The sequence below is a fragment of the Sciurus carolinensis genome, chromosome 12, assembly GCF_902686445.1.
Source record: "Sciurus carolinensis chromosome 12, mSciCar1.2, whole genome shotgun sequence".
Lineage (NCBI taxonomy): Eukaryota > Metazoa > Chordata > Mammalia > Rodentia > Sciuridae > Sciurus > Sciurus carolinensis.
The window spans coordinates 77,376,454-77,400,875 of record NC_062224.1 but is presented as its reverse complement, the minus strand read 5'-3'; the positions used below and the strand labels follow the sequence as shown (position 1 = coordinate 77,400,875).

The following is a 24,422-nucleotide window of genomic DNA, read 5'->3' as shown; positions in this document are numbered from 1 at the left end:
CTTTTTGTTTTTGTTTTTGTAATTGCTGGGATGTTCAGTATGATAATGACATACTTTTGATTCTGGAACTGAGAGATAGTATTATCTGTTCCAAATTTAAAATAATAGTGAAAAACTTAAACACACACACACACACAAACACACACATATACACATTCCAGAAAAGCAAACTAGTCAAACAAAATTAACCAACAAACTTCTACTTAACAAACCCAAAGAACTTTTCCTAAACCTTTCTTCTAACTCTGTATCACTGAACGTTGCTTATCAACCCATTCTTAAAACTTCCTTGCCCAGATGCTTTTCCTCTTCTCTTCGAAATTGGATTCCCAAGATCTTCTCCCTAGAACTTTTTTCTATGTCCTTATCAACTCTTGGGAAATCATTTTAAGGCCCATTGTTATCTTCAAAACCAGGCCAAGTTCAGGTGCTTTCCTTTTCTTCAGGAGAAAACATTCCTTTCTCAGGTTCTTTCCCCAGGAGAGGAATGTAGTCCTCTGCTCTGCCCTATTTGCTGTACTCCAGTAGAATCTTTTCACTTCGAGGGTTTCACTAATAAACATGAAATTAAGTCACAAAGATTCCCAAATCTTCTCAGTGTTTTTGTTCCTAATCTACATGCAGATTCCTTTTTGTAGAATGGTGCAGGGGAGGTGTGGCAGAGTTGGGGTATTAAGAAAGCTGGCTGGTTAGAGGGCTCAGGATGGCATTTATCTGGTGAATTTCCTAAGTACAGGGTCTAGCTTTTGTGTTACAGGACCAAAAGAGCTGAGTCATGTTGATTAGAAACTCCTGTATAAAAACCCAAATACCAATGTATTAATTTACAATGAAAAATAATAACTGTTAAGGGAAATGGTTATTCACTTCATTTGGCCAGGACATTTTCTCCTTTTGGAAAAACCACACTAGCAATTAAAATACTATTCAGAACTGTATTCGTTTAGAAAAGGAACAGAATAAGAGGTTAAGTTGTATGATTCAAATATTTAATGTAATCCTATCAACTTGGATAGAGAGATTATCTCCACTACCAGAACCACAGCTTCTGTACCTGGGTAGGATGCATCCTCCCTTAGACAGGGCACGTCAAATATTTGCTTCCCAGGGTTTTCTCGGCTCAATTCCTGATTAGGTATGTTATCTCAGTAAAGGCTTGTTCTGGCCAGAGGCTCATTTCTGGTTTCATCCAGAAAATCTTTAAGTGTTTGTAAACTATTTCACTGGTACTCCTAAATACTGCACGCATACATCTGCATACTACACACAGTTAAGTCCTCACTTCTACTCAAAGAGAAGACTATCATAAATTGCCTCTGATGCCAGACAGTCTGGCAAACAGCAGACAGCCTCAACTCTGGTGAACGAATAAATGCAGTTCAGAAAAGCATTACAAAGCACCTCTCCCTCCAGGCAGGATACTGCCAGAATGCAGCTCTTGCCTCACCTCTACTTGAGGACTCCGCCCGCCCACGGATCTGTTCCGAGCCACCATCATAGGTCAGAGCGGGCAGAGAAAACGCCAGCTGGAAATGGACTTCGTCCTAATTTTATTTTCCCACTTTAAGTGTTTATTCCTCAACTATTAGTGATAAAATAGGAAGGAAAGATGGGAAGCGGAAGACAGAACGCGTTCCCACTCCCCTTAGGGGAGGGTGCTTTAGCAAAACACAGCTGCATTCTCAGCCTCGGAAACTCCTCTTGCCACCCTCAGTCTCTCTCGGGTACTGGGCCCCAGTTCAGAGATTCAGAGAAAATGGTAGCGTCCAAGTCCCTATGGCCGAGCCTACTTCTCTTGCTGGCTGGGCCACGCAGGCTCAAGGCCGCCACGCTAGACCTCGCGACTGCATGGCGGGCAGGCGCGCGCCGCCGGCTTGTCGCTGCCGGGGGACCACGGGAGCCGAGCAGCTTGGCAGCAGCAGTACCTTGGGAGCACCGCGCTCCCGCCGAGGTCTGGCTGACTGCCTGACCTGCGGCTGCACACCAGACTGGAGGCCGCTCCCCCCGACTCGGGCAGTCGGGTCGCGCCGGGCTTTCTCGGGCTGACCGCGTTCCTTCCGCCCTGAGAGGGCAAAGAGTCCCGCTCCCTCGCAAGCACCTCCCGCCCATGCTCCCGAGCGCCCCCTAGGAAGGACGCCGAGTGGCGGCCGCACCTCTGCGGCGGACTTCCGAGCGCTCGGTTGGGGTGGCCCGGCCCCGCGGCGAACGGGGCTTCCCCGCCCCTCCCCCTCTGCTCTACTCCCCTCCCCCTCCGGCGGCCGGAACCTCCCTGCGGGGCGGAGTGATACCGGCGGCGGCGTAGAGCGCGGCGCGGCCGTGAGGGGCGCCCGGGACTGCGCGGGGCGGGCGGCGGCGGAGGGAGGAGGGGAGAGAGGCGGGGCCGGGGCGGGTTGTTGTGAGGCGACTGCGCTACTGCCGGACCGGGGCGGTTATGGCGGCTCCATATTAACACCCTCCTCCACCGCCGCCGCCGTCTCCTCCTCCTCCTCCTCCTCCTTTCCCTCCCGCCCGCGCTCGTAAGCCATCTCCCCCTTCACCCTGACGCCTACCTCTTCCCCTCACCTTTCCCCCTCCCCTTTTCTACCATGCCCGGCATGATGGAGAAAGGGCCCGAGTTACTGGGGAAGAACCGATCGGCCAACGGCAGCGCCAAGAGCCCGGCGGGCGGCGGCAGCGGCGCCTCGTCCACCAACGGCGGGCTGCACTACTCCGAGCCCGAGAGCGGCTGCAGCAGCGACGACGAGCACGGTGGTAGCCTCGAACTCCTCCCCGCCAGCCCGCCTGCCCCCCTCCTCCCTCCTCCCCTCCCCCAGCCCCCTCCCCTCGCCGCGCTCCCGCCCTCCCTCCCCTCGGAGCCCGGGCGCTGCGGTAGCCTCGAACTCCCGGTGCAGTGCAGCAGCACCCCGCGACCCCCGTCCCTCCGCCCTCGCCCAATCCTCCGCCCTCGCCCCCCCCCCGCTCCCCGCCCCCCCATCCGCTGCCATCTCCCGGAGTGCCCGGAGTTAATATCTTCCCATCCACCGCCGCTTCTGTCCTTCCTCCAGCAATTTTTATTTTTTATTAAGTGTCTCTTAATTTTTCTTTTTCTTCTTCTTTTTTCATTTTTATTATTTTTTTATTTTTTTATTTTTTGGCATTGCTTTGCAGATGTTGGGATGAGAGTCGGAGCTGAATACCAAGCTCGGATCCCTGAATTTGATCCAGGTAGATATATCTGCTTAAGGAAAATCTTGTCTCCCCTTTTCTGGGCTTGGTTTGGGGTGGCCAGGGTAGGGGTCCGGGCGTGGGGCTGGGAGGGCTGCGGGGCTGGGCTGGGCTGGGCAGGGCAAGGCGAGGCAAGGCATCTCTGGCGGAGAGGCTGTCAGGCTTGGCCGGGCAGTGACACAGGGCGTGTGGGCAGATGTGTGCATTGCAAGGTTAACATGGTTCCCTTTGGAGGCCACTTGCCCGCTGGTGGCTTCGCCTTTCTGTCCCCTCAGCACGGAGCGGGGGTCGGGGTGAGTAGACTAGGAGGTGCGAGGCCGGGGAAGCAGGGGCTGCGGAGCCGGGGGCTGGAGGAGAGAGGGCGTGGGGGCTGTGTGTAGACTAGCCTGCAAATGTCAGTTGCCACATAACCGGCCCCCGGGAACCCCTGGCCGCGCTCTGCAAGGGCGGGCAGCAAAGGCCTGGGCCCCTGTCACCCGCCCAAGCCAAGGGCAAGCCCCGCCGACCCCCATGCATCCGGGATTGTCTCTTTTCTTTCTTTTTGGCTAGGTGGTGTGGCTTTGGCCGCGGCATCTCTGCGGAGTGTAGGAGCCGCGGAGGAAAAGGGGTGGGGGAAGGGAGTGGGGAGACGCCAGCCGCACACCTCGCTCTCCAGCCAGCCCTAGGAAGTCAGACCACAGGACAGTGGCTGCAGCTGCCAAGGAGACATTTTCTCCCCGAGCAGCCAGGTTCCAGCGTCCTCTGCCAACCCAGCTTGCGGGCTCCCTGTCTACTTTTCTCCAAACAGGCTCCCTCACGGTCACGGGATTTCAGCCTGAGCGGGGATTGGGCGAGAGTTCCGCATATGGAGGCGCCCTTGCTGGAGCCTCTCTGGAGTGGAGCGCGTTTTCTCCTCCCTACTCCGCCCAGACCCTCTTCAGTTCAGGCTTTAGACAGGCTAAGAAAAGCCCCCTCCCCTTTTTTCTTACAGTTGTTCATTTTTTGCCCAGTGCCCATTCATAACAACATTGTGTCTGACTCTTTGATTATGTTAGATATTAATAGGGCTTACTTGCATTTTCTAGAGAGAAACTGCACGTTTAATTATTAGCGGGGGATGGATATTTTTGTTCCCCTCCTACCTATTAGAATAGTGCAAAATGATATTTATCAACCATTTGCAGAGTTTAGGTAGCAGCTCTTCTCCCAAGGGAAGAGGGTAAAATAATCAGTGTTAAAAGGATTGTCAAGACAGTTTCTTTTCCAGTAGGTGAAAACAATTTTAGAAGAGTGCTCCCTAGATCTGGGTCGAAATGACATTACTGTTAGTTCATTTTATGCAGAGGCTGTCAGTGTGTATACTGCTGGGTTTCAAATATTCTTAGACATTTTTGTTAAATTTTCCCTATTCACGTAACTAGTAGTTGAATGCACTTTAACATTACCTAGTATCTCACGGTTTTGCTTGCTTACAAAAAGCATACCGTGGCTTCAGGATAGACTTAATTTACTTCCCAGCTCTTGTTTTTGAGCTCTGAGCAAGTCACTGGCCTTCCGGAATCTCAGTGTGCCAAACTCTAAAAACTATTTTATGGTATTCTTAGCAGGATTAAATGATGAGTATATAGCTTTTATTCAGTAGATTGAATTTCGTAATTATGAGAAATGATTCTCAGAATATTTATACCTTTTTGATTTAGAACTTAATTGCTACTCTGTGCTTCTTTGAATATGATAAAGTTATTCCAAATTAGAACTCAGCTGTAAGAATTATTTTATAAGTTATAAATGTATCTTTTTGCTTTTTGCCCCATTAAGTCAACATGAGTAAATATTTTTTTCCTAGACAACTATTTATAGGTTGATCAGGGATCAATATCATGCTGAAGCAAACTTGTACTGTAAGCATTTTTTAAAAATAATAAACCGTGAAGTGAATTTCAAAATTTAAAGAATACATTGAAACAAATATTGTTCAGGTGTTTTGACTTGATGACTATTTGGATTAACCAACTTAATTGAATATACTTTGCTTATTTTGAACATAAGTAGAATATTTGTGGAGAAAACTCAAAAGGTTAACATTTTTAGTATTTAAGATTTATTTATTCAGCTAATGATTGATATTTTGTTAGAATAAACACCACATTCTTTAAATTTACTTTTTTTTTTTTTTTTTTTTTCTGTTTAACAATCTCCAGTGCAAGGACCACAATTAAAAACAATTAACCATTTAGCCTTAGGTAGACTTTTCTGTTTTGACCCTACATCAGTCTTGTTAAACAAACATAGATTATCAGTTTTTAGACATTTTTTAGTAAGGAAATATTGTACTTTTTGCTGCTGTTCTATTCTAAGTGTGGAACTGTCCTTTGAAGTTTTCATATCAATTCAAAATAATTAGGTGGGAATTTGTATTACTTTGGAAAAAACAGGAAAAGATATTTGTTAAATAGTGATAGAAATTGAGAAATAGCTACTCTATCCTTTTCTCCTATCATTTCATTATGAGCATCTCATAAACCACTCGGTCCACCTTTGTGAAGATTATTTACCCATAACCCTAATAAATCATTTGACAGAAAAAAAGTTACTTAGATATTGAGATTATTATGATGAAAATGTAGAAAAATTAATACTATTTGTGGAAGGTATTTTTATTGAAAGAGATGATAGTTGTGATAGAAATTGAGCACATAATGAATTACCAATGGCAGTTACTGATGAATTACTGATAAACTGATGAGAAGAATTGAGATTTGTGTTGGAAATGCTGAAGCTGGGAGATCAGGGACACTTTCTCTTTCTTAAGGGGTCATTGCTAATGTCTTTAAAATTTAAAAACTAGATTTCTGATTATTTTTCAATCATTTACTAGTTCTTTTATTTAGTGACCACTGACAGCATACTTCATGAAGAGTGTTTTGTGTAGTGAATCTTAGCTATGATCCTATGCCACTAATATGGCATAGTGACCTTAGATGAATTACCTGACTTCTCCAGGCTTTAGTTTGCTGTTCATAAAAGGGAGATGTTAACTGTATCATAAGATTAAGTGAAAATTAATGTATACAAAATAGGGGTTTTCAAAATATTTTGCTTGCATACTTATAAACATTTTGGAACAACAGATTCATATATTTTAAAATTGACATCTCTTATTTGTAACTGAGTTTAAATAATTGAAGAATGTAATTGGTGTATTAAAGATAGTAATCCTTTGAAATAAAGTTTATATATTATTTTAAATGCATTCACTTAAATATAAGTACTCTAGTGATAGGATAGTATCTATTTTGTAAAATACATTGGTAGATTCCTTGAAGTCTGAAAGTTTACATTATTCTTTTTTTATTTTTGAAATCATTTACATGTACTTTCCCCACAGAATTTTACCTTCCATAATATATTTGTATGCTTGGAAGTACTTTATTGATCACCTGCCCAACTTCTCTACTTCTCTTCACACTATGTCCAACTTTTCTTCATAATATGTATTCTTATGAACATAGATGCTAAATATTACATCTCTTCTGACTTGAAGTATTGTATCATTGATTAAAATTGTAGTTGTTACCATTTTTTAAGTAAAGGAGGGTTTTGCTGACACCTTGTTTACAGCCCTCTAAGTTTTAAAATTCAGGTCATTGTGCTCTTGTAATATTTGGAATGTATAAGATGTGGCCTTTTTTTGTTTTTTAAGTAAGAGAAGGGTATTTTTCAAGAAGAATGACAGAAGTAGAATGAACATATAGTAATCCCCCAACATCTGCAGGGATATGTAATAACTTATGGTAGATCTTAGCAAATTCAACATATGATTATTATTTTCTTTTTCTTTATTAAGTCAAGAACTTCCAGCTTTTCACTTAAAATACTTTGTGACTTCCCTTTGGCATATTTGAATTGTCACTATTGCTATGCTTGTACTTTGGGGACATTGTTAAGTAAAATAAGAGTTACTTGAATTCAAGGACTGCAGTACCACTACAGTTAATCTGATAACTAGGACAGCTGCCAAGCAGTAGTACTAAAGCGTAAATATGCTGGACAAAGGGGGATGAGCATGTCCCAGGGAGGACTGACCAGGACTGGGTGAGATTTCACAGTGCTGCTCAGGTTGGTGTGCAATTTAAAACTTAGGAATTGTTTATTTCTGAAATGTTTCACTTAATATTTTTGGACTACAGTTGACCATGAGAAGTGAAACCTCAGCTAAGGGAGAGACTACTATGTAACTTAGGTGGCAGGTGAGTTGTCAGGCAGATTGTCTTGGGAAAGAAAACAAAGTTCAAGGTCTGAAAATTAATTCCCTTAAAATTTATTCATGCTCATATGTCCCTCAGACACTTACCCAGTTTAAAGTTGGTATATCAGATATATAATATAAAGCCTCTTATATATATATAGCAGAATTTTAAAAATATTTATACTATCTTACTCTCCATTTTTTAAGTTCTTTATCTGGTGTGTCTAGTCCATTATTTCCAGTCCTTATTTTTAATGCCTTAAAGGAAATCTAAAGTTTTTTTTTTTTCTTAACATATTTTGAAATTGACTGTTGATCAGAAATCTTAGCCTATCAAATTGTATTATGGTTTGTTAGTTGGTTGTCCCCAGTAGCCTCATAAATTACCAACTGTAGTTAAGAGATCCAAGTGGTTTCACAAGAGTAAACTTTCAAATGTTTTATTTAAAAACTGTCTTAACAGTCTATTTTCAGAACTCACATGCCACTACATAGTCTTAAAATTATGGTAGCTTGCAATATAAGTTTTGGTTTGTATTTTAATGTATTCAGAAGATAGTGTACTTCTAAGCCTTGATTATTTTGTTGGTGAATCAGGTTTGATTCTGTTTCTGAATGTAAGGTAATATATTTTTACAGTTAAAATCAAAATAAGCATTGGGCTTATGTCTTTTAAATATTTAAGTTTATTGTAGTTTTTATACTGGAATGGGTAAACCTTTATTGGATGCAAAATTTTCTAAGGCATAATTATTTTAACAGGTCAAGTTACTTTCTACTTTTTTTTTTTTTATAGAAGGAGGAACAGGATGAGATGTTAGAAAAACAAAAAAGGTCATTTCAGTTATTCAGTCTTATTTTCAAGGGATGGATGAGAGAATATTAGCCATTTGAGTTATATCCTCATGAGGTTTTATTTGTTTTATGTATTGGTAAGATGGAAAGAAACCTTCCTAGGGTAAAGAAGGGAACTTAAGGAAAAACTGTCTAAATAAGCATATGCCAGTAATACTGTCTTCTAGAATGCTTATCATATATCCAATACTTACATTAATTCAGTTTTTGAACAACTCTGTGAAATAAGTAGGTACTAAGCATTGTTATTTTTAGAGATGAGGAAAACTGAGGCACTGACTGATTATGTGGATATACCCAAGGAGACACAGCTACTAAGTGTCAGAACTAGGATTCAAATTCTGGGAGTCTGACTGTAATATCCATATTTCTGCAAACATCAGTTATCTCTTGGATCTTGTTGACCCATATGTAGTTGAAAATGTTAAGAGTCCATAGTTAGGGAAACATCGTAAAATGCCTAATTAGGCATTTTCTGCTCTCTGACAGGATTGCCCTCTACGCATACCCCTTTTCACCCCCCTGTCCAAAGAACTATTAGTCCCCACAGCTTGTATGCTAGTTTCTGTCAGATTAGGCCCTTAATTACAATGCTAAGAATTTGGGGGGAAACGACTGATATTCTATGGGAAAGTTTTTCTTTAAAAGTTCAACATTTGTTTAGTGAGACATAATTTACACTTTATGTAAGAGTAAGTTGCAAGAAAATGTATTTAACTGTTAAGCATGATACGCTGTTAAGACTTGAAACAATGCATTTCATGTTCTATTACATAAGAGTTAACTGATGTTATTGTCACAATCCACTATGCAAGAAGAATCAGTTCCATGTTAAAGGACTGAAGTTCAGGACATTCATTCAAAATAACATTAGGTTTTATTAAGAAAAGTCTTCTGACCAACATAGATAGGATTTCTGTTTTACTTCCATTGAGTGAGTTGGCTATTTTGTATTTATGGTTTTACATGGTTAAAATTTAAATATATGTCTAAATTGAAGTTTTTAAAAGACATCTCAAAGTTTATTTTCATCGAATATAAATTTCAGATAATGAACTTCTAACTTGCAGTTTTAAGATTCTGAGTCCCTTTTCTTGTCCTCTTTTCTTAAAAGGTACAACAGAATACAAAGATTTTACTTTTAGATTTATTTTGTAGTTGTGGTTTTTCTAATAAGTTGATAATGTTTATCCTTTTATTTCTCTTTTCTCCATCCTTAATTTTTGCTTACCATAAAGCACAGGTTTCAAATCATTTTGGCTTCCTATTTCACTAACAGTATATGATTATTCAACTAAAATTTGTTGAGTTGAAATACGGTAAGGATATATGATAATTCTCCAAAAATAAACTATTGAATGCTATTAAATTATTACCTGCTAAATTCCTTTCTCTATGTGGAGATGATGGAAGTAGTTCTCTTACCCTAAAAATGAATGTTCTTTTTTCCAAATAACTTTGTAACATTATTAACAATCTCAACTTAAACTCAGAATACTATTAATGTTTTATGTAAATAATTTTGGAATTCTGTTCATAACCTAGTAGTAGGTAACAGTAACTCATAAAAGTCACTTGACATAAACAAACTTTTAACTTGTGACAGCAATGCTTAATTAGTAGGCTAATTAACTTGGATCTCAGACTTAGGAGGAAGTCAGAAAAAGACCACCATTTTATTAAAAGCTGGAACCTACAGGCATGTACTTGACTCTGGGGTAGCGGTGTCAGTCTTTCACTCATTCTGTTTATTCTTTTAATTTGCATTAATAGGGCTTGATTTTTCTGACTTTTTGTAGATTGTAATAGACTAGAAATAAATTAGGAAGGGAGAGCATACTTGTAGATTTAGAAATGTACTTTCAGATTACATTGAGAAGAAATTTCATTAGCTTTTTATCTTTTGACTTAGAGCACATATTATTTTAAATGTGCTGAAATAAAGTTTAAAAATGAGAGCTAAAAGACTTAGTGTGGAATAAAATTAAGTGAAGGCCATAAAAGCAGATACTACTATTTAAAAATTAACAGTAATCTTGGCCCATTTAGAGTGGGACAAAGTAATACCTGAGGTATTCTCTCTAGTTTAAAAAGTTAGAATTCTTAATGATGATCCCTAACTAATAAATAGAATAGAAGGCTGAATCTGATTCTGTTAGTAAACAGGGATATGTAATATACTTCAGAAAGTCTTTAAGGTGGCTAAGCATCAGAATTTGCAGAATTGCCTTAATTTTTGTAAATGGATATTTACTGTCTTTAAATGTATTTTTCTTGTCTTTGTTTTCCTATACTTCCTTTGTCCTCCTTTGCAGGTAATGTTTAAATAAAACTTTCTCTGATTACACTTATTTTAAATTGCATAATTGCATAATATTCAAAGTAATTAATTTTTTCCCCAGGTGCTACAAAGTACACAGATAAAGACAATGGAGGGATGCTTGTATGGTCTCCATATCACAGTATCCCAGATGCCAAATGTAAGTTTTCTGAGATTGAACATTAAGGTCAACAGGGATCTATCAGCCAATTCAAAATGCTACTTATGTTTGTTTTTGAGTCTTTTAGAGTCTCATAAGAAAACAGTTTTGTTGTTTGTTTTGTTTTTTTAATGGAGGTTGTTATATTAGAATGTTTTTCCTTTTGAAAGATAGTGGGTTGATCATTCCAATTTGTGTCAGGCCCATGAAGAATGAAAAAACCTAGGATCTGATGGCATTGCTGCTTAAATCCTCAAGCAGGGGAGGGAGTTACTATATAGACCTCTGCACAGGCTTTTCCTCAGTATATGGAGCTGTAAAGAAATGCCTTCAAACTTCAAAGAGCCCACTATCATTACCATTTTAAAGAGGAAAGGGGAAAGAACTGACTTCAGCAGCCATCAGGTCATCTTTGTGCTCTCCATTTCTGGACGGAGACCTTCTGGATCATTGACCATGCACTTCTTGAATCATGGTGTGGCTTTAGACTTCAATGTGATGTAGCGGACCTGATCCTTTGCGGCACATCAGATATAGGAAACGTGCAGGTAACAACACTAAGATCCCCATCCCTCCATTCAGTTATCATTGAACTTATTAAATAACAACAGCAACAGCAACACTGAACAGACATTCTAGAAGCTATAAAATAGTTTGTCTTTTTAAAGTATTTACTAACATCATAAAGATGTCTCATGGTTTTAGTCTCAAGAAAATGATATCCTATATATCATGTGCATAGTAAGTCTAATCATGCTATTGATGCAATAAGAAGACTAAAAATTGAAAACTAAGTGTGCTTTTGCATACCTGACAATTCGTCCTGTTTAAGAACTCTAGAATACCAGCTAAAGGTTTAGCTGGTATTCTAGGAATATGTGTCTTTGAGGCATTCTTAATAGAAAACATGAAATTATTCATTTGGGGCTATATACTGAGAATCTGAGACTATTGGGTTTCCCAGGTTTAATCCTCATTACAGGCAAAGGTTATCATTCACAAAAATCATCAGGATGTCATTGCATTTTGCTGTTTTAGCTTTGTTTTTATACATTGTGTACTTCTTACTTAGCAAAGTGGAAAACAAAATCCAGAAAGCTAGCATGACTTCGGTAGTGTGGTGTCCATGTAGAATATCCAACAAAGGTCTAGGGTAGTGAGCTTGAATCTTGGATATGCATTGGAATCACTTGGGAAACTTTTCTTTTAAAACTACTGATGTCTAGCATTCCTCTCAAACCAGTTAAATCTAAATATTCACCCGTGAAGCCTGGGCATCTTACTTTTTAAAAGCTTCCACACTGATTCTAATACATAGCTAGGGTTGAGAACCACTGGTTGATTGGTATTGTTTAGTTTCCTGTCTATAGGACTATAAAATAATTTCGTAAATTTAATCAGCATATACTTAGATGTCATGTATTTAAGTGCTGTGGATTTTTTTTTTTTTTGCGGTACTGGGGATCGAACTCAGGGCCTTGTGCTTGCAAGGCAAGCACTCTACCAACTGAGCTATCTCCCCAGCCCCAAGTGCTGTGGATTTTAATAAATTTTAATATTTGGATTTTCTGCATCAAAAGTTTATACTGGGAGAGATAATAATAGCATCCATAAAAAAATAGTTGCTAGGGCTGGGGAGATAGCTCAGCTGGTAGAGTGCTTGCCTTGCAAGCACAAGGCCCTGAGTTCGATCCCCAGTATCGCAAAAAAAAAAAAAAAAAAGTTGCTATTGTAACAGCATATTATTATAATAGCACAATATAAAACTGTACTGACCAATATTAGTAGCAGATATTTAAAATACATAAAATGTGCCAAATGCTGCTGTAAGCACTTCCCATATATTAATTCATTTAATCATAAGAGGAAGTTTACTATTTTCATCATCAGTTTGAAGGGAGGAGACTTAAGGCACACAAAGATCAAGTTACTGGACTAAGTCACAAAACTCAGTAACCAGAAAGTCAAGCCCAGGTAGACTAGTTGTTTCAGGACCAAAATTCTTAACCACTCCTGAGAGGTATGTTTAAGGAAATATAAAGGGTCAAGAAGAAGTGATGTGATATGAATTTCACATAAGACCAAGTCCTGAATATGGCAGAATTCTTAGCTGTGAGGCATTGAAATAGCCAGTGTATCATCATTACAACTGCTTAAGTGAAGAATTTGTTAATTTAATTACATGTGAAGGATAAGTGAAAATGGAATACTCATATTCTTTGTATAACAGAAAGAACTGAAGGGAATTTTAGAAATACTGAAGCATGCTTAAATTTGTCATTTTTCTATAGAGCTGGCAAAATCATAGGTAAATTATCCTTCATACAGCAATCAAAAATGGGATGTTAAAGGCTTTGAGCCAGCTCTAAACATGAGAAAGTGTCTTAAATAGCTGTTTCTGCAAATAAAGACTAATAAAAAAAAATCAAGAATTTTTCTTAGCATTTTACATTGTAATTAGATTCTATTTTCTACTCACAGATTTGGATTTTTCTGTATATAAAAATGATTATAGTGCTTCCATTGAATTTAATAAGTATATGATATATGGTCAGAGAGATAGCATACTAAATAAAATTTTAAACCAGGCAAACCTGTGATCCTGTATAGAGAAGTCTCTTTTTGTAACATTTTGTGGAAGATGGATTTGGCTACTTTTTTACCCCTGGAGAAATAATTTTGTCATGTTTTTAAAAAAGCATACCAGGGCATATTAAGTAAACAAAAGTAATTAGCTAACATTGTTTCATTACAGTGGATGAATATATTGCAATTGCAAAGGAGAAACATGGCTACAATGTCGAACAGGTATGTAGCGGATTTTTTTTTTTTAAAGTCATAGGTTCCTGTTATGTTGACCAGGCTAACCTAAAACGCCTGGGCCCAAGCAGTCCTCCTTCCTCGGCCTCCTGAGTAACTGGTACTATAAGCATGTACTACTGCACCCTGCTTGGAAATAGATTCTTAAATTTCATTTCAACTACGTAGCATTTTATCTTTTATCAAAATTAATAGTAAAATAGGTAGATTTGTTTTTAAAGAAGTAAGAAAGGTCAAGCATCTATAACCTGGGTTATTGAGAAACTAACTTTATAGTCTGTAGCATGGTAAATTAATATCATTTTTGTGAGATATTTATTTTATCTATATATCTAAGCTTCTTAGTTAACTTTTTTTGTGCTGTATCTCTTTTTAAAGTCTTAAAGATTTAGCCCCTAAAGGATTTGACCTACTGCTTAGAATAGAGTAGAAAGTTGTAGGATTTTTAGAAATTGGCGGTTTCAGCCTTATGACTTAGTGATCAAATAATTAAATTTATTTATGTGCCATCTAATAATTCTATATGTATACATTATGAAAATAAAGCTTTTTAAAATCTGTGATGAAATATTAAATTGTTAAAGTTGCAGAGGAAGTTTACTTCTTGAAGTGTTTAACCTATCTGTACTTCTAAATATTTCTCTACCAAGTTCCAACTAAACATTTCTGATTTTGTGTTAAAATTGATAGTTTTATTCAAGAATAAATTTACTTGTTATTTTCCTTTTGGTATATTTTTTCCTACACATTGACAATAAGTGTGGTGTTGTAAAAACCGTGATATGTGCCTATAAACCTGCTTTAGAAATTAAAGTCACTCCTTAGCTCACTGTTTTTCTTAGATTGTGCTACAAATATGGTATGTATGATTTAAAAGAAATAATTTCTTAGCTGATGCAGCAAATATGGTATGTATGAACATTTGCTGTTCTAGGGCTCTGATTTACAAGAAATAAATAAATGAGGTATGCTACTTGAGCACCTCTGTAAAAGCCCTCAGCTGTGACTTATCTTCAGTTGAAGTCATAGGCTTAAGATTTTTTTATCTAATTTGTGTTTAACTTTTTTAAATGTGATAGAACATAAGTCCATTAAAACCAAAGAGGAATTTCTCTTCAAAGGCACTTGGCATGTTGTTCTGGCATAAACATAACATTGAGAAGTCCCTTGCTGATCTCCCTAATTTCACTCCCTTTCCGGATGAGTGGACAGTTGAAGATAAAGTCCTATTCGAACAAGCCTTTAGTTTTCATGGGAAGAGCTTTCACAGGATTCAGCAAATGGTATGGTGATTTTGGTCTTTCTGCAATTCATACCTGAATGACAACTTATGCAACAGTTGAATACTTCCTAATTACTGAATACAAAGAAGTTTTTCCAAATAACTCTAATTTTGAATTATTAATTATTTGAAAATAGCTATATTTGCATATAGTACTATTTTGTACAACCATTCATACGTGACAGTTGTGTGCTATTTCTTTTTAGTAAATTAGCTTTGTTTTGACTTAAATTTTATGTTGTAACAGTTATTAAGTATGTTTGTCCCAGCGGGGGGAAAATCATAATTTCAACTTTATTTTTAAATGTTTTGTTTTGTGACATTAGAATTTTGTTTCCTAATTTATAATTTTTTGGATATGAAAACACGTTTTTAAAAGTTGCATATTTCAGTATCATCTAGGCACTGCTTTTTTTTTTTCCTTTGCAAGAATAATCACTTGATCTACATTTCTAGTTCTTAAATTTTTAATGTATCAATATGTCTGAGAATGTACCTAATTAAACTACTTTAGGCAAAGTGAATAAAAATGAGATAATAGTGGTAAATATTTCTAGGTATCTTCCATAACCAAAGAAAACTTTTTTTTTTTTTTTTTGGCAATGCGGGGGATTGAACTCAGGGCTTTGTGCTTGTGAGGCAGACACTGTACTAACTGAGCTATATCCCCAGCCCCTGAAGAGAACGTTTTTCTTGGGAAGGTTGCAGGATCCTTGTTTGCCAGTATGACATATGAGTGCATAATAATTAACTTTGATACTCAGAGACTTTATTTGATGGCTAAAATCTTCATTATTTACCATCTTAAGATCTGGATTTAAAACCAAGTGATTGAAAAAGTTCAGTATCAAGAACCAAAGTAGCTCTTCTTGAAAACATTTTGCTAAATGAAAATAAATCATGTTATATGAGTCCATTTACATTAAATGTTAAGAATAGGCAAATCCATAAAAGACAGAAAGTAGATTAGTGGTTACCAGAGAGGAGAGAACAAGTAATGGCTCCTAATGGCTATGGGATTTCTTTTTGAGGTTAGAAAAATGTTATGGTATTAGAGGTAAAGTACAAGTTAGTGAATATACTAAAAACCACTGAGTTGATACAATTATTTTTTACTTTTATGTTACTTTAATTATATTAAAAATTCTAATTTATAGAGAGGATTAAAAAAGAATTGAATGGCTATTTAAGGAAGTGAATACTGAATACTAACATGGCTATGCTGGAACTTCTAGGGGACATTCTCACTAAGTTAATTTGTGACATTCTTCTCTCCGCCTCCCCCAACCCAGAACAAGCTGTAACATTCAGAAATTTCAGTGACTTTAGTGTGGTGTGGGGTACCATGATTTGAACAACACTTTTTAGCTGTTGTAATACATAAAAGTACCTATGAAGTATTTCTCATTTGTGCCTTTATTATCAAAGAATAATATCAATAATACTCATCTTGCTAATCAGATTTCATGGATTAAACTTGCCAATATCAACATGTTTTGTTTTGTTTTCTTTAAGCTTCCAGATAAGACAATTGCAAGCCTTGTAAAATATTACTATTCTTGGAAAAAAACTCGTTCTAGGACAAGTTTGATGGATCGCCAGGCTCGTAAACTAGCCAATAGACATAATCAGGGTGACAGGTAGGTTGAATGCTCTTTTGTTAGTTACACTTTTCGGGACATTGCGTTGGATCGCCTTTTTCATAAGACAAAAAAAATTCACAACGTATTGTATTTCCTATCCTTACGTTCATGTTTCTGCTCTGATAGGAAAAGCCAAGTGGTCATAAGTCTTAATAGTAAGAACTCTGTTGAACTCTTTTAACTGTAATTACCAATGTTTCCTGTTAGTTTTTTGTTTTGGAGTAGGGATTGAACCCAGGGGTGCTTTACCAATGAGCTACATCCCCAGCTATTTTTGTTTTTTACTTTTTATTTTGAGAGTCTTACCAAGTTGCTAGGGGCCACTAAATTGCTGAGACTGGCCTCAAACTTCTGATCCTCCTGCCTCAACCTCCCAAGTCACAGGAATCACAGGCATGTGGAACCACGCCCAACCTCCTTTCAGTATTAATATACCCAATACATATATTGGGAATATATTAAAGAATATATTTTGAAGGTGATGTCCTTTCAACACTTATCTGAGTAACTGAAGTCTTCATTATTATAACTGTAACTCTCATTTTGTTTCCTGGTTTTTGTCTGGTTTTACTCTGTAGAGAGTTCAAATTACAAGTATTATACCAAATTGTACGTATTCTCTTTCCTATTGAGCCTCTACTTTTTAACTAGAAATGTTTGCTAACATTATTCTGTAAGCCTCAGAGAATTAATGTTTCTAAACACTAAAGGAATTAAAGTACGAACTCATCTTCCCAATGACAATTCTCATTCTGTTGAAGAATATTTAGTAAAATTATTAGAAAATAGGTTATAGCTTGATAAGAGCACTGGAATAAAAGAAAGAAAAAAGAATTAAGTGTACTAATCTTTGTTCCTTTCAGTGATGATGATGTGGAAGAAACACACCCAATGGACGGGAATGATAGTGATTACGATCCTAAAAAAGAAGCCAAAAAAGAGGTAATGATCATTTGAAGTTCTTGTAATTTTTCTACAAATTACTAAAAAAGAATGAGTAGTACTTTATATTAAGAAAAAAATTATATAATGATTTAGGGGATAGCAAATATCAGTGCCAATTAGAGGGGTTTGGAAACACAGTAATATCGAAAACCTCAATCAGCCAATGTTTATTTAATTTGGGGACTATTTCCTTTAGTCATACATAAACCCCCTGCCACAATCCCCAGCCTTTAATGCATAGAAAAGAAATAAAACCACATTTAGATAATATACTTTCAAGTATAAGACTTTCTGGTTTTGTTACCCAGTTTTCCTTGGAAACATTTTGATTCATTTATGTTATAGCAAATTAGAAAGTAGTAGCAGGTATAATGACAGTAGTGAAAATTGAAAACTATCTCAAAGGAAGAGATGGAAGAATACCCAACTAGAAAAATACTCTTAAACTGCAATGTGATGATGATAATGATAACTTAAAATAACATTAAGAAAGGCTAGATTTGTATATATGTTCTGTTGAATAAAGCAAGAAATTATATTGTTGTAAAAAATAGTTAAAATGTTGATAGTTAAAAGATTATGAGATATAGGCAGCTTTGAAATAGTAAAAATAACTGAAATTGGAGACAGATCTGAGTTTGTTGAAACTTACTGTTTGCTAAGTGTGTGATCTCTTCCGATTTAACAATTGCCTCTTAACTCAGTTCCATGATTCATTCTGGTTCTTGTCAGCACTAACTCTTTCATTAATGAAATTTTTAAAATCTTATTCTAATTTGGTAATTTACTGTGTTCTTTCTACTACTAAATATTCTCAAGTTCCTTGATTCTTTCATTTTCCTCCAAGTCTTGCCTTTCCTCAAACCATAGATCAGTGAATAACTACTCAAACTGTTTTCTTCCCCATTTCTTCAGATTCCCGTTTCCTCTTCCCATACACCTCCCGTAGCCATATAAACCCAACATGCTGAATCATTTGCATTCGTAAGAGGCATAGCAGGAGAAAAATGACAAAATTATACAGATTTTTGTTACTACAAAAAATAGCTTCCAACCTCAGGGGAATCTTTAGTGCCTCTCAAATATTAACTTCTAAGTCTGAGTCTTTGGTAAAATGAAAATAGTAGGATTGTTTTGAAGAATCCAGAACACAGTGAATCTTAAATACCAGTTGCTGTTGTTTTATCATCCAGGAAACTTTTTTGAACGTTTGTTCCTTTTTTTTTTTTTTTTTATTGTAAACAAATGGTATATATGTTGTTTCTCTGTTTGTACATAGAGTAAAGGCATACCATTTGTGTAATCATAAATTTACATAGGGTAATGTTGGTTGATTCATTCTGTTATTTTTTCCCTTTCCCCCACCCCTCCCATCCCTCTTTTCCCTCTATACAGTCCTTTCTTCCTCCATTCTTACCCCCTCCCTAACCCTAACTCTAACCCTAAAACTAACCCCTCCCACGCCCCATTATGTATCATCATCCACTTATCAGCGAGATCATTCTTCCTTTGGTTTTTTGAGATATGGCTTATCTCACTTAGCATGATATTCTCCAATTTCATCCATTTGCCTGCAAATGCCATAATTTTATCATTCTTTATGGCTGAGTAATATTCCATTGTATATATATGCCACAGTTTCTTTATCCATTCATCAACTGAAGGGCATCTAGGTTGGTTCCACAATCTGGCTATGGTGAATTGAGCAGCAATGAACATTGATGTGGCTGTATCTCTGTAGTATGCTGATTTTAAGTCCTTTGGGTATAGGCCAAGGAGTGGGATAGCTGGGTCAAATGGTGTTTCCATTCCAAGCTTTCTGAGGAATCTCCACACTGCTTTCCAGAGTGGCTGCACTAATTTGCAACCCCACCAGCAATGTATGAGTGTACCTTTTTCCCCACATCCTCGCCAACACCTGTTGTTGCTTGTATTCTTGATAATCGCCATTCTAATTGGGGTGAGATGGAATCTTAGGGTGGTTTTGATTTGCATTTCTCTTATTACTAGAGATGTTGAACATTTTTCCATATGTTTGTTGATTGTTTGTAGGTCTTCTTTTGTGAAGTGTCTGTTCATTTCCTTAGACCATTTGTCGATTGGGTTATTTGTAGTCTTGGTGTTGCCTGAAACCCCTGTACCCCCCAGAACACTTGGCAGATTATTTCACAGAGAAGATAGCATTCAGATGCTGCCTTCAGAAGGGCATTGCAGCCCTTTCCCTAACCTCAGTGCTGCCATTCTGCCCTTTTCATCTTAGTGTATTTGTACTTAAAATATCATATTGCATTTAGTTTATTTTATTCACTAAACTGTGAGCTCTTTGAACTCACAGGAACTGCGTTATTCATAAGTTATCGTGTATCCCCCAACACTTGGCACAGTAACTGATGTATAACAGATACATGTTTGTTGAATATCTTTGTGCCTGAATGCCTCTTTCTTACACTATGAAAGTTTCCTACTCTAGTTCTATACAGTTTCACTGCTTGTTTGATCCTATCCATTCCTTCTACTCTATTCCAGACTTCATTCATCAGACTTTCTTCATCAGTTATCCCTTCTCTTAACCATATTTCCACCACAGCCCAGATGTTTAAGTCTTCCATTTAAAACTATAACCATCTCTCAACCAGTCCAGAAACAGCCATGCTTCTTCTGTCCCACCACTTCACTGAAACTGCCAGCACAGGTAACCAATGACCTTCTTGAACTGCCACATCCCGTGATTGATTACTCATTGTATTCTTGTGCTTTCTATATAATTTCATGTTTTTGACCTTCTCTTCTTGAAAAATCTTTTAACTCTTGTAACACCTTCCTCTGATTTCTTTCTACTGTTAACCATGTGTCTCGGTTTTTCTAACATTCTTTCTCCTTTCCTGTATTCATTTTGTCACGATAGTTATAACTGTTTTTCTCAAATAACTGAAATTTGATCATCTCTTCTCTGAATTACTAAAACTTTTCTATCTTACTGCCATGCCTCCAAATTCTTCTCACTACCTTTTTCAGTCCATTGTCCACCTCTTTGCCAAAGTAATCTTTTTAAAATTGAATCTTCTCTTTGCAACCTTTCCTTGGATTCATCTATAGGATCAAACAAACTTTCTAGTTAAGCATACCCACCCTACCCCACATATTTCAAATTGACAGTGTCTTTATTCCCTTGCTTTTGTCCTATTGTTTATGTTGGTCCATAATGATACATAATGTAGTATCCCCATCATTTTTTTTTTTTTTTTTTTTTTTTTGCGGTACTGGGGATCGAACTCAGGGCCTTGTGCTTGCGAGGCAAGCACTCTACCAGCTGAGCTATCTCCCCAGCCCCCCATCATTTTTTTTTTAAAGACAGAGTCTTGCTGAATTGCTTGGTACCTTGCTAAGTTACTGAGGCTGGCTTTGAATTTGTGATCTTCCTGCCTAAGCCTTCCAAACTGCTGGGGTTACACCCAGCTACCCTCTCATTTTTGGAAGAGTAATGAATGAAGTTCTGACATATAGTTCTAGATCTGGACTGCAACCCTGAAATATTCTTTTTAATGCTTTTAAATTCATATTCATTTCATATTGTTTGCTAACAGGATAAGATCAAAGGCAAAAACAACAACAAAAACAAAACAGTATTTTATATATATATTATTATATATATATAAGATATATATTTAGATAAGACCAAATCCCTTATCTTTCATATTTGTATAGTAACTGTTCATGAAATACATTCTCATTCATTATAACAATTTCACCAAATGCTTACTATGTGTCAGGCTCTGGGAGTAAAATGATAAAACAAAGTTCTTAGAACTTACTAACTAGGGATAGACAGGTGTGGATGGTGCAGAAGAATTAAGAGTAAACATGTACTGATCAAAGCAATCAGCACTGCAACAGATTTAAGGAAAAGAAGGAAGTTGTCAGTTCGAGATAAAGTACAAGAAGATTTCATTAAAAAGCAACATCTTGTAGAAGTTGTAAGAAATTTCCTGGGCAGATTTGCTACTGCCTGTTGTTAACATACTATATAGGACGATTTTAGACTTTTAAAATTGTAATCTATATGTATAATAGTGTTTGTACAGTTTAAAAAATAGTAAACACCAGTCTATCCATTCCTGAGCTTAAGAAACAGAAGTCTTTTGTATATTTTTCCTCAGCTGCCTACCATTCCCTTCTCTCCAATGGGAACCTCTATCCTGAAATTTCTTATTCACTTCATTTTATCATGTACATGTGTGATTAATTAATTGATTTTTGTCCATTTCAAACTTTATTTATTTGGAATCATATGAAATATTTTAAGACTTGATTTTTGTTATTTTGGCAGTTCATTTTCCTTGTATACATTTACTATAACCTATCTACCCTCAGTTGATGGGCATCATTTCCAGCTATTATTTATGAGTAATGCTGATAGGAATATGTCCTTGGCCAGGCATGGTGGTGCACAGCTGTAATCCCAGCTACTGAGGAGGCTGAGACAGGAGGATCACAAGTTGCCAGCCTGGGCAACTTAGTGAGACCCTGTCTCAAAATACAACAAAGAAAGGGCTGGGTATATAGCTAAGTAGTAGAGTGTCTCTGGGTTCAATCCCCAGTGCTACCAAAAAAAAAAAATCCTGAATACTCATGTATAAGGGATCCTTCAGGACAGTAATTTTCACTAAGGTTTAGCATTGGCCCCATAAGAAGCATTTAGAAATTATGGAGGTGTTCTTTTGTTGTCACAGCAATCGTAGGGCACCATATTCTGGAGTGGTCAGAAGAAATAGATAACAGCTGTCTTAAAATGCCCAAGGATTATTTGAAGTGGGATTACTCTATTTTAAGGCATAGCCATATCTGGTTTTCCTAGGCAAAACATTTTCCATATTTGATATACTTCTATTAGACTGTGAGAGTACTCATTGTCTGCTTCCTTGCCCATACTTGATTTGATCAGACTTAAAATATTACAGATCTGGCAATAAGAGATTTATCTCATTGGACTCTCAATTATCAGGTTATTAATGAGGCTGAACATTTTTCCATTTGTTCATTGACTTATGTCTTTTGTAAGTGCTTTTTTTCTGTTTTTAACCTACTTTATTGGAGGCTTTTGTTTTTTTTCTCAAAGACAGAAAAAAATAATTCTTTATACATTCTAACCTCAGTCCTTTTAGTTCATGTATTTCAAAGGTCATTTAGCAGTTTTGGTTGATCTTTTTATTCTCTACAGGCTTAGGTAAACAACTTTTATCAAAAGCATGTAAAGTTTCAGATTTCCATATTCTTTTGTATTGTTTTGGAAGTTTTCCTTTTTACATTTTAAGTTCTTGAGCTAATAGTAAATGGTGTAAGATAGAGATCTATTATTATTATTTTTTTAATATGGAAGTGATTCTGTCTTTTTCAGCTGGTGTGCAATATAAGTTTTGTCATATATGCATGGCTCTGTTCTGTTCCTCTTGTTAGTTAAATATCCTTTGTCAGTCCTACTTTGCCCCAGTCACTGTAGCATACTTTTAAGTCTTGATAGCTGTCAGCAAGTTCCACTACTTGTTGTTTCTTTTTAAGTAGTAAGTTCCTTAGCTGTTTTTGGGTCTTTGTGCTTCAAGTTTGTCACATCCTTAGGACAGCCCTACTAGATGTTGCATTGACTGTGTATAAAAATGGGAGAAAATGATATCTTTTATAATATATTTATGGATTATTTTAGATTCCCTATGTAGAGATTTATGTTACTTGAAAATAATGGCATTTTTTTTCCTTTTCAGTCATTATCCTTGTTTCTTTCACTGAAATGGTTAGAATCACCATTATAATATTGAGTAGATGTTATTTGTCTTTATTCTTGATTTTAGAAAGAATGATTTTTATATTTCAACATCAACTAGAATGTTTTGCCTTGTTTCCATTAGCTAGTAGTTGATTCTAGCTATTGGTTGGAGCAATTCGTGTGGACTCTGTAAACTGGTGGTCTTTGAGTATCCAGCTTATTAACAGAATGGCTGGTTTCTTCCAAAGTAGTTAATCCCTAAAGTACTATGTGGCTACCCAGCTGGCCCAGCCTTGGAAATTACTCAGTGTTACCTCAACTGCATTCTGTTGCTTATAGATGAATCATCAAAGTTTTCCCAGAATCAAGGGAGGGGACATAGATCCCAGCTTCTCAGTGGCAGGAATGTCGAAGAGTTTGCTCACATGTTTTAAACCAAGCTTAGAATATGCAATTTTCAAAAATGTTTTTCTATATGTACGTAAGAAGATTCTTTAGTCTGTTGGTTATAAGGTTTTACATGTATCTATTAAGTTAGACTTGTCCATTTTGTGGTTGAACTCTGTATTCTTATTGCTTGCCTGTCTTGCTAGCTTGGCTATTTTTGTCTATTCATCTAATCAGTTACTTGTTCAATCAATTATTGAGAAGTAAGACTTATATTTTGGAGCTGTTGACATTAGGTGTATCCAAATCTAGAATTTATGTACTTGATGCTGAATTGAGCCTTTTATCAATGCGTAGTGCCTCTTTCATTTCTTGTTTTAAATCTTGCCTTAAAGATTATTTTGTCTGATATGATATAGCTCCATAATCTTTCTTTTGTTAAGTGTTAAGTGTTTTTGGTATATCCTTATTATTTTACTTTCAATGTTTCTGTGTTCTCACATTTAAATATATGTCTTGTAAGGAATAAATAGGTAGAATTTTATATTTTACCTGAGGAGTGTAGCCTATTTACATTGATCATGATCATTATTGTTTGTATTTTTGTTTTTTCTTATTTTTACCTTCTGACTTTTCTAGTTTTCTGGTTGTACTTAGTGGTCTATTTTTGGGGATTAAGAATTCATTTTTTATTCCATTTTTTACTTTCTATTAGTTTGGGGTGTTTCCATGTTTTATTCTTAATACGTACTCTAGAGACTTTATACTGCATGTTTAGCTTAAAATCTAATATTGGTATCTTTTTAATGGCTTTTTGATT

The 24,422-nt window shown here is 36.8% G+C and overlaps 1 protein-coding gene across 5 annotated transcripts in view; it reads left to right on the top strand.

Moving 5' to 3' along the window:
* The first annotated feature begins 2,280 nt into the window (after window positions 1-2,280).
* Window positions 2,281-24,422, top strand: part of Rcor3 (REST corepressor 3) — a 47,568-nt gene continuing 25,426 nt past the window's right edge. The window contains exons 1-7 of one of the 5 annotated variants that reach the window (XM_047520370.1): window positions 2,281-2,751; window positions 3,148-3,204; window positions 10,690-10,767; window positions 13,523-13,575; window positions 14,709-14,870; window positions 16,385-16,509; window positions 17,376-17,454. In XM_047520370.1, the coding sequence (XP_047376326.1) occupies window positions 2,586-2,751; window positions 3,148-3,204; window positions 10,690-10,767; window positions 13,523-13,575; window positions 14,709-14,870; window positions 16,385-16,509; window positions 17,376-17,454 (720 nt within the window). In that variant the 5' untranslated portion in view covers window positions 2,281-2,585. Of the gene's footprint in view, window positions 2,752-3,146; window positions 3,205-10,689; window positions 10,768-10,968; window positions 11,316-13,522; window positions 13,576-14,708; window positions 14,871-16,384; window positions 16,510-17,375; window positions 17,455-24,422 lie in introns of those variants that run through there. The other 4 variants (XM_047520371.1, XM_047520368.1, XM_047520369.1 and 1 more) reach the window with 4 other exon arrangements.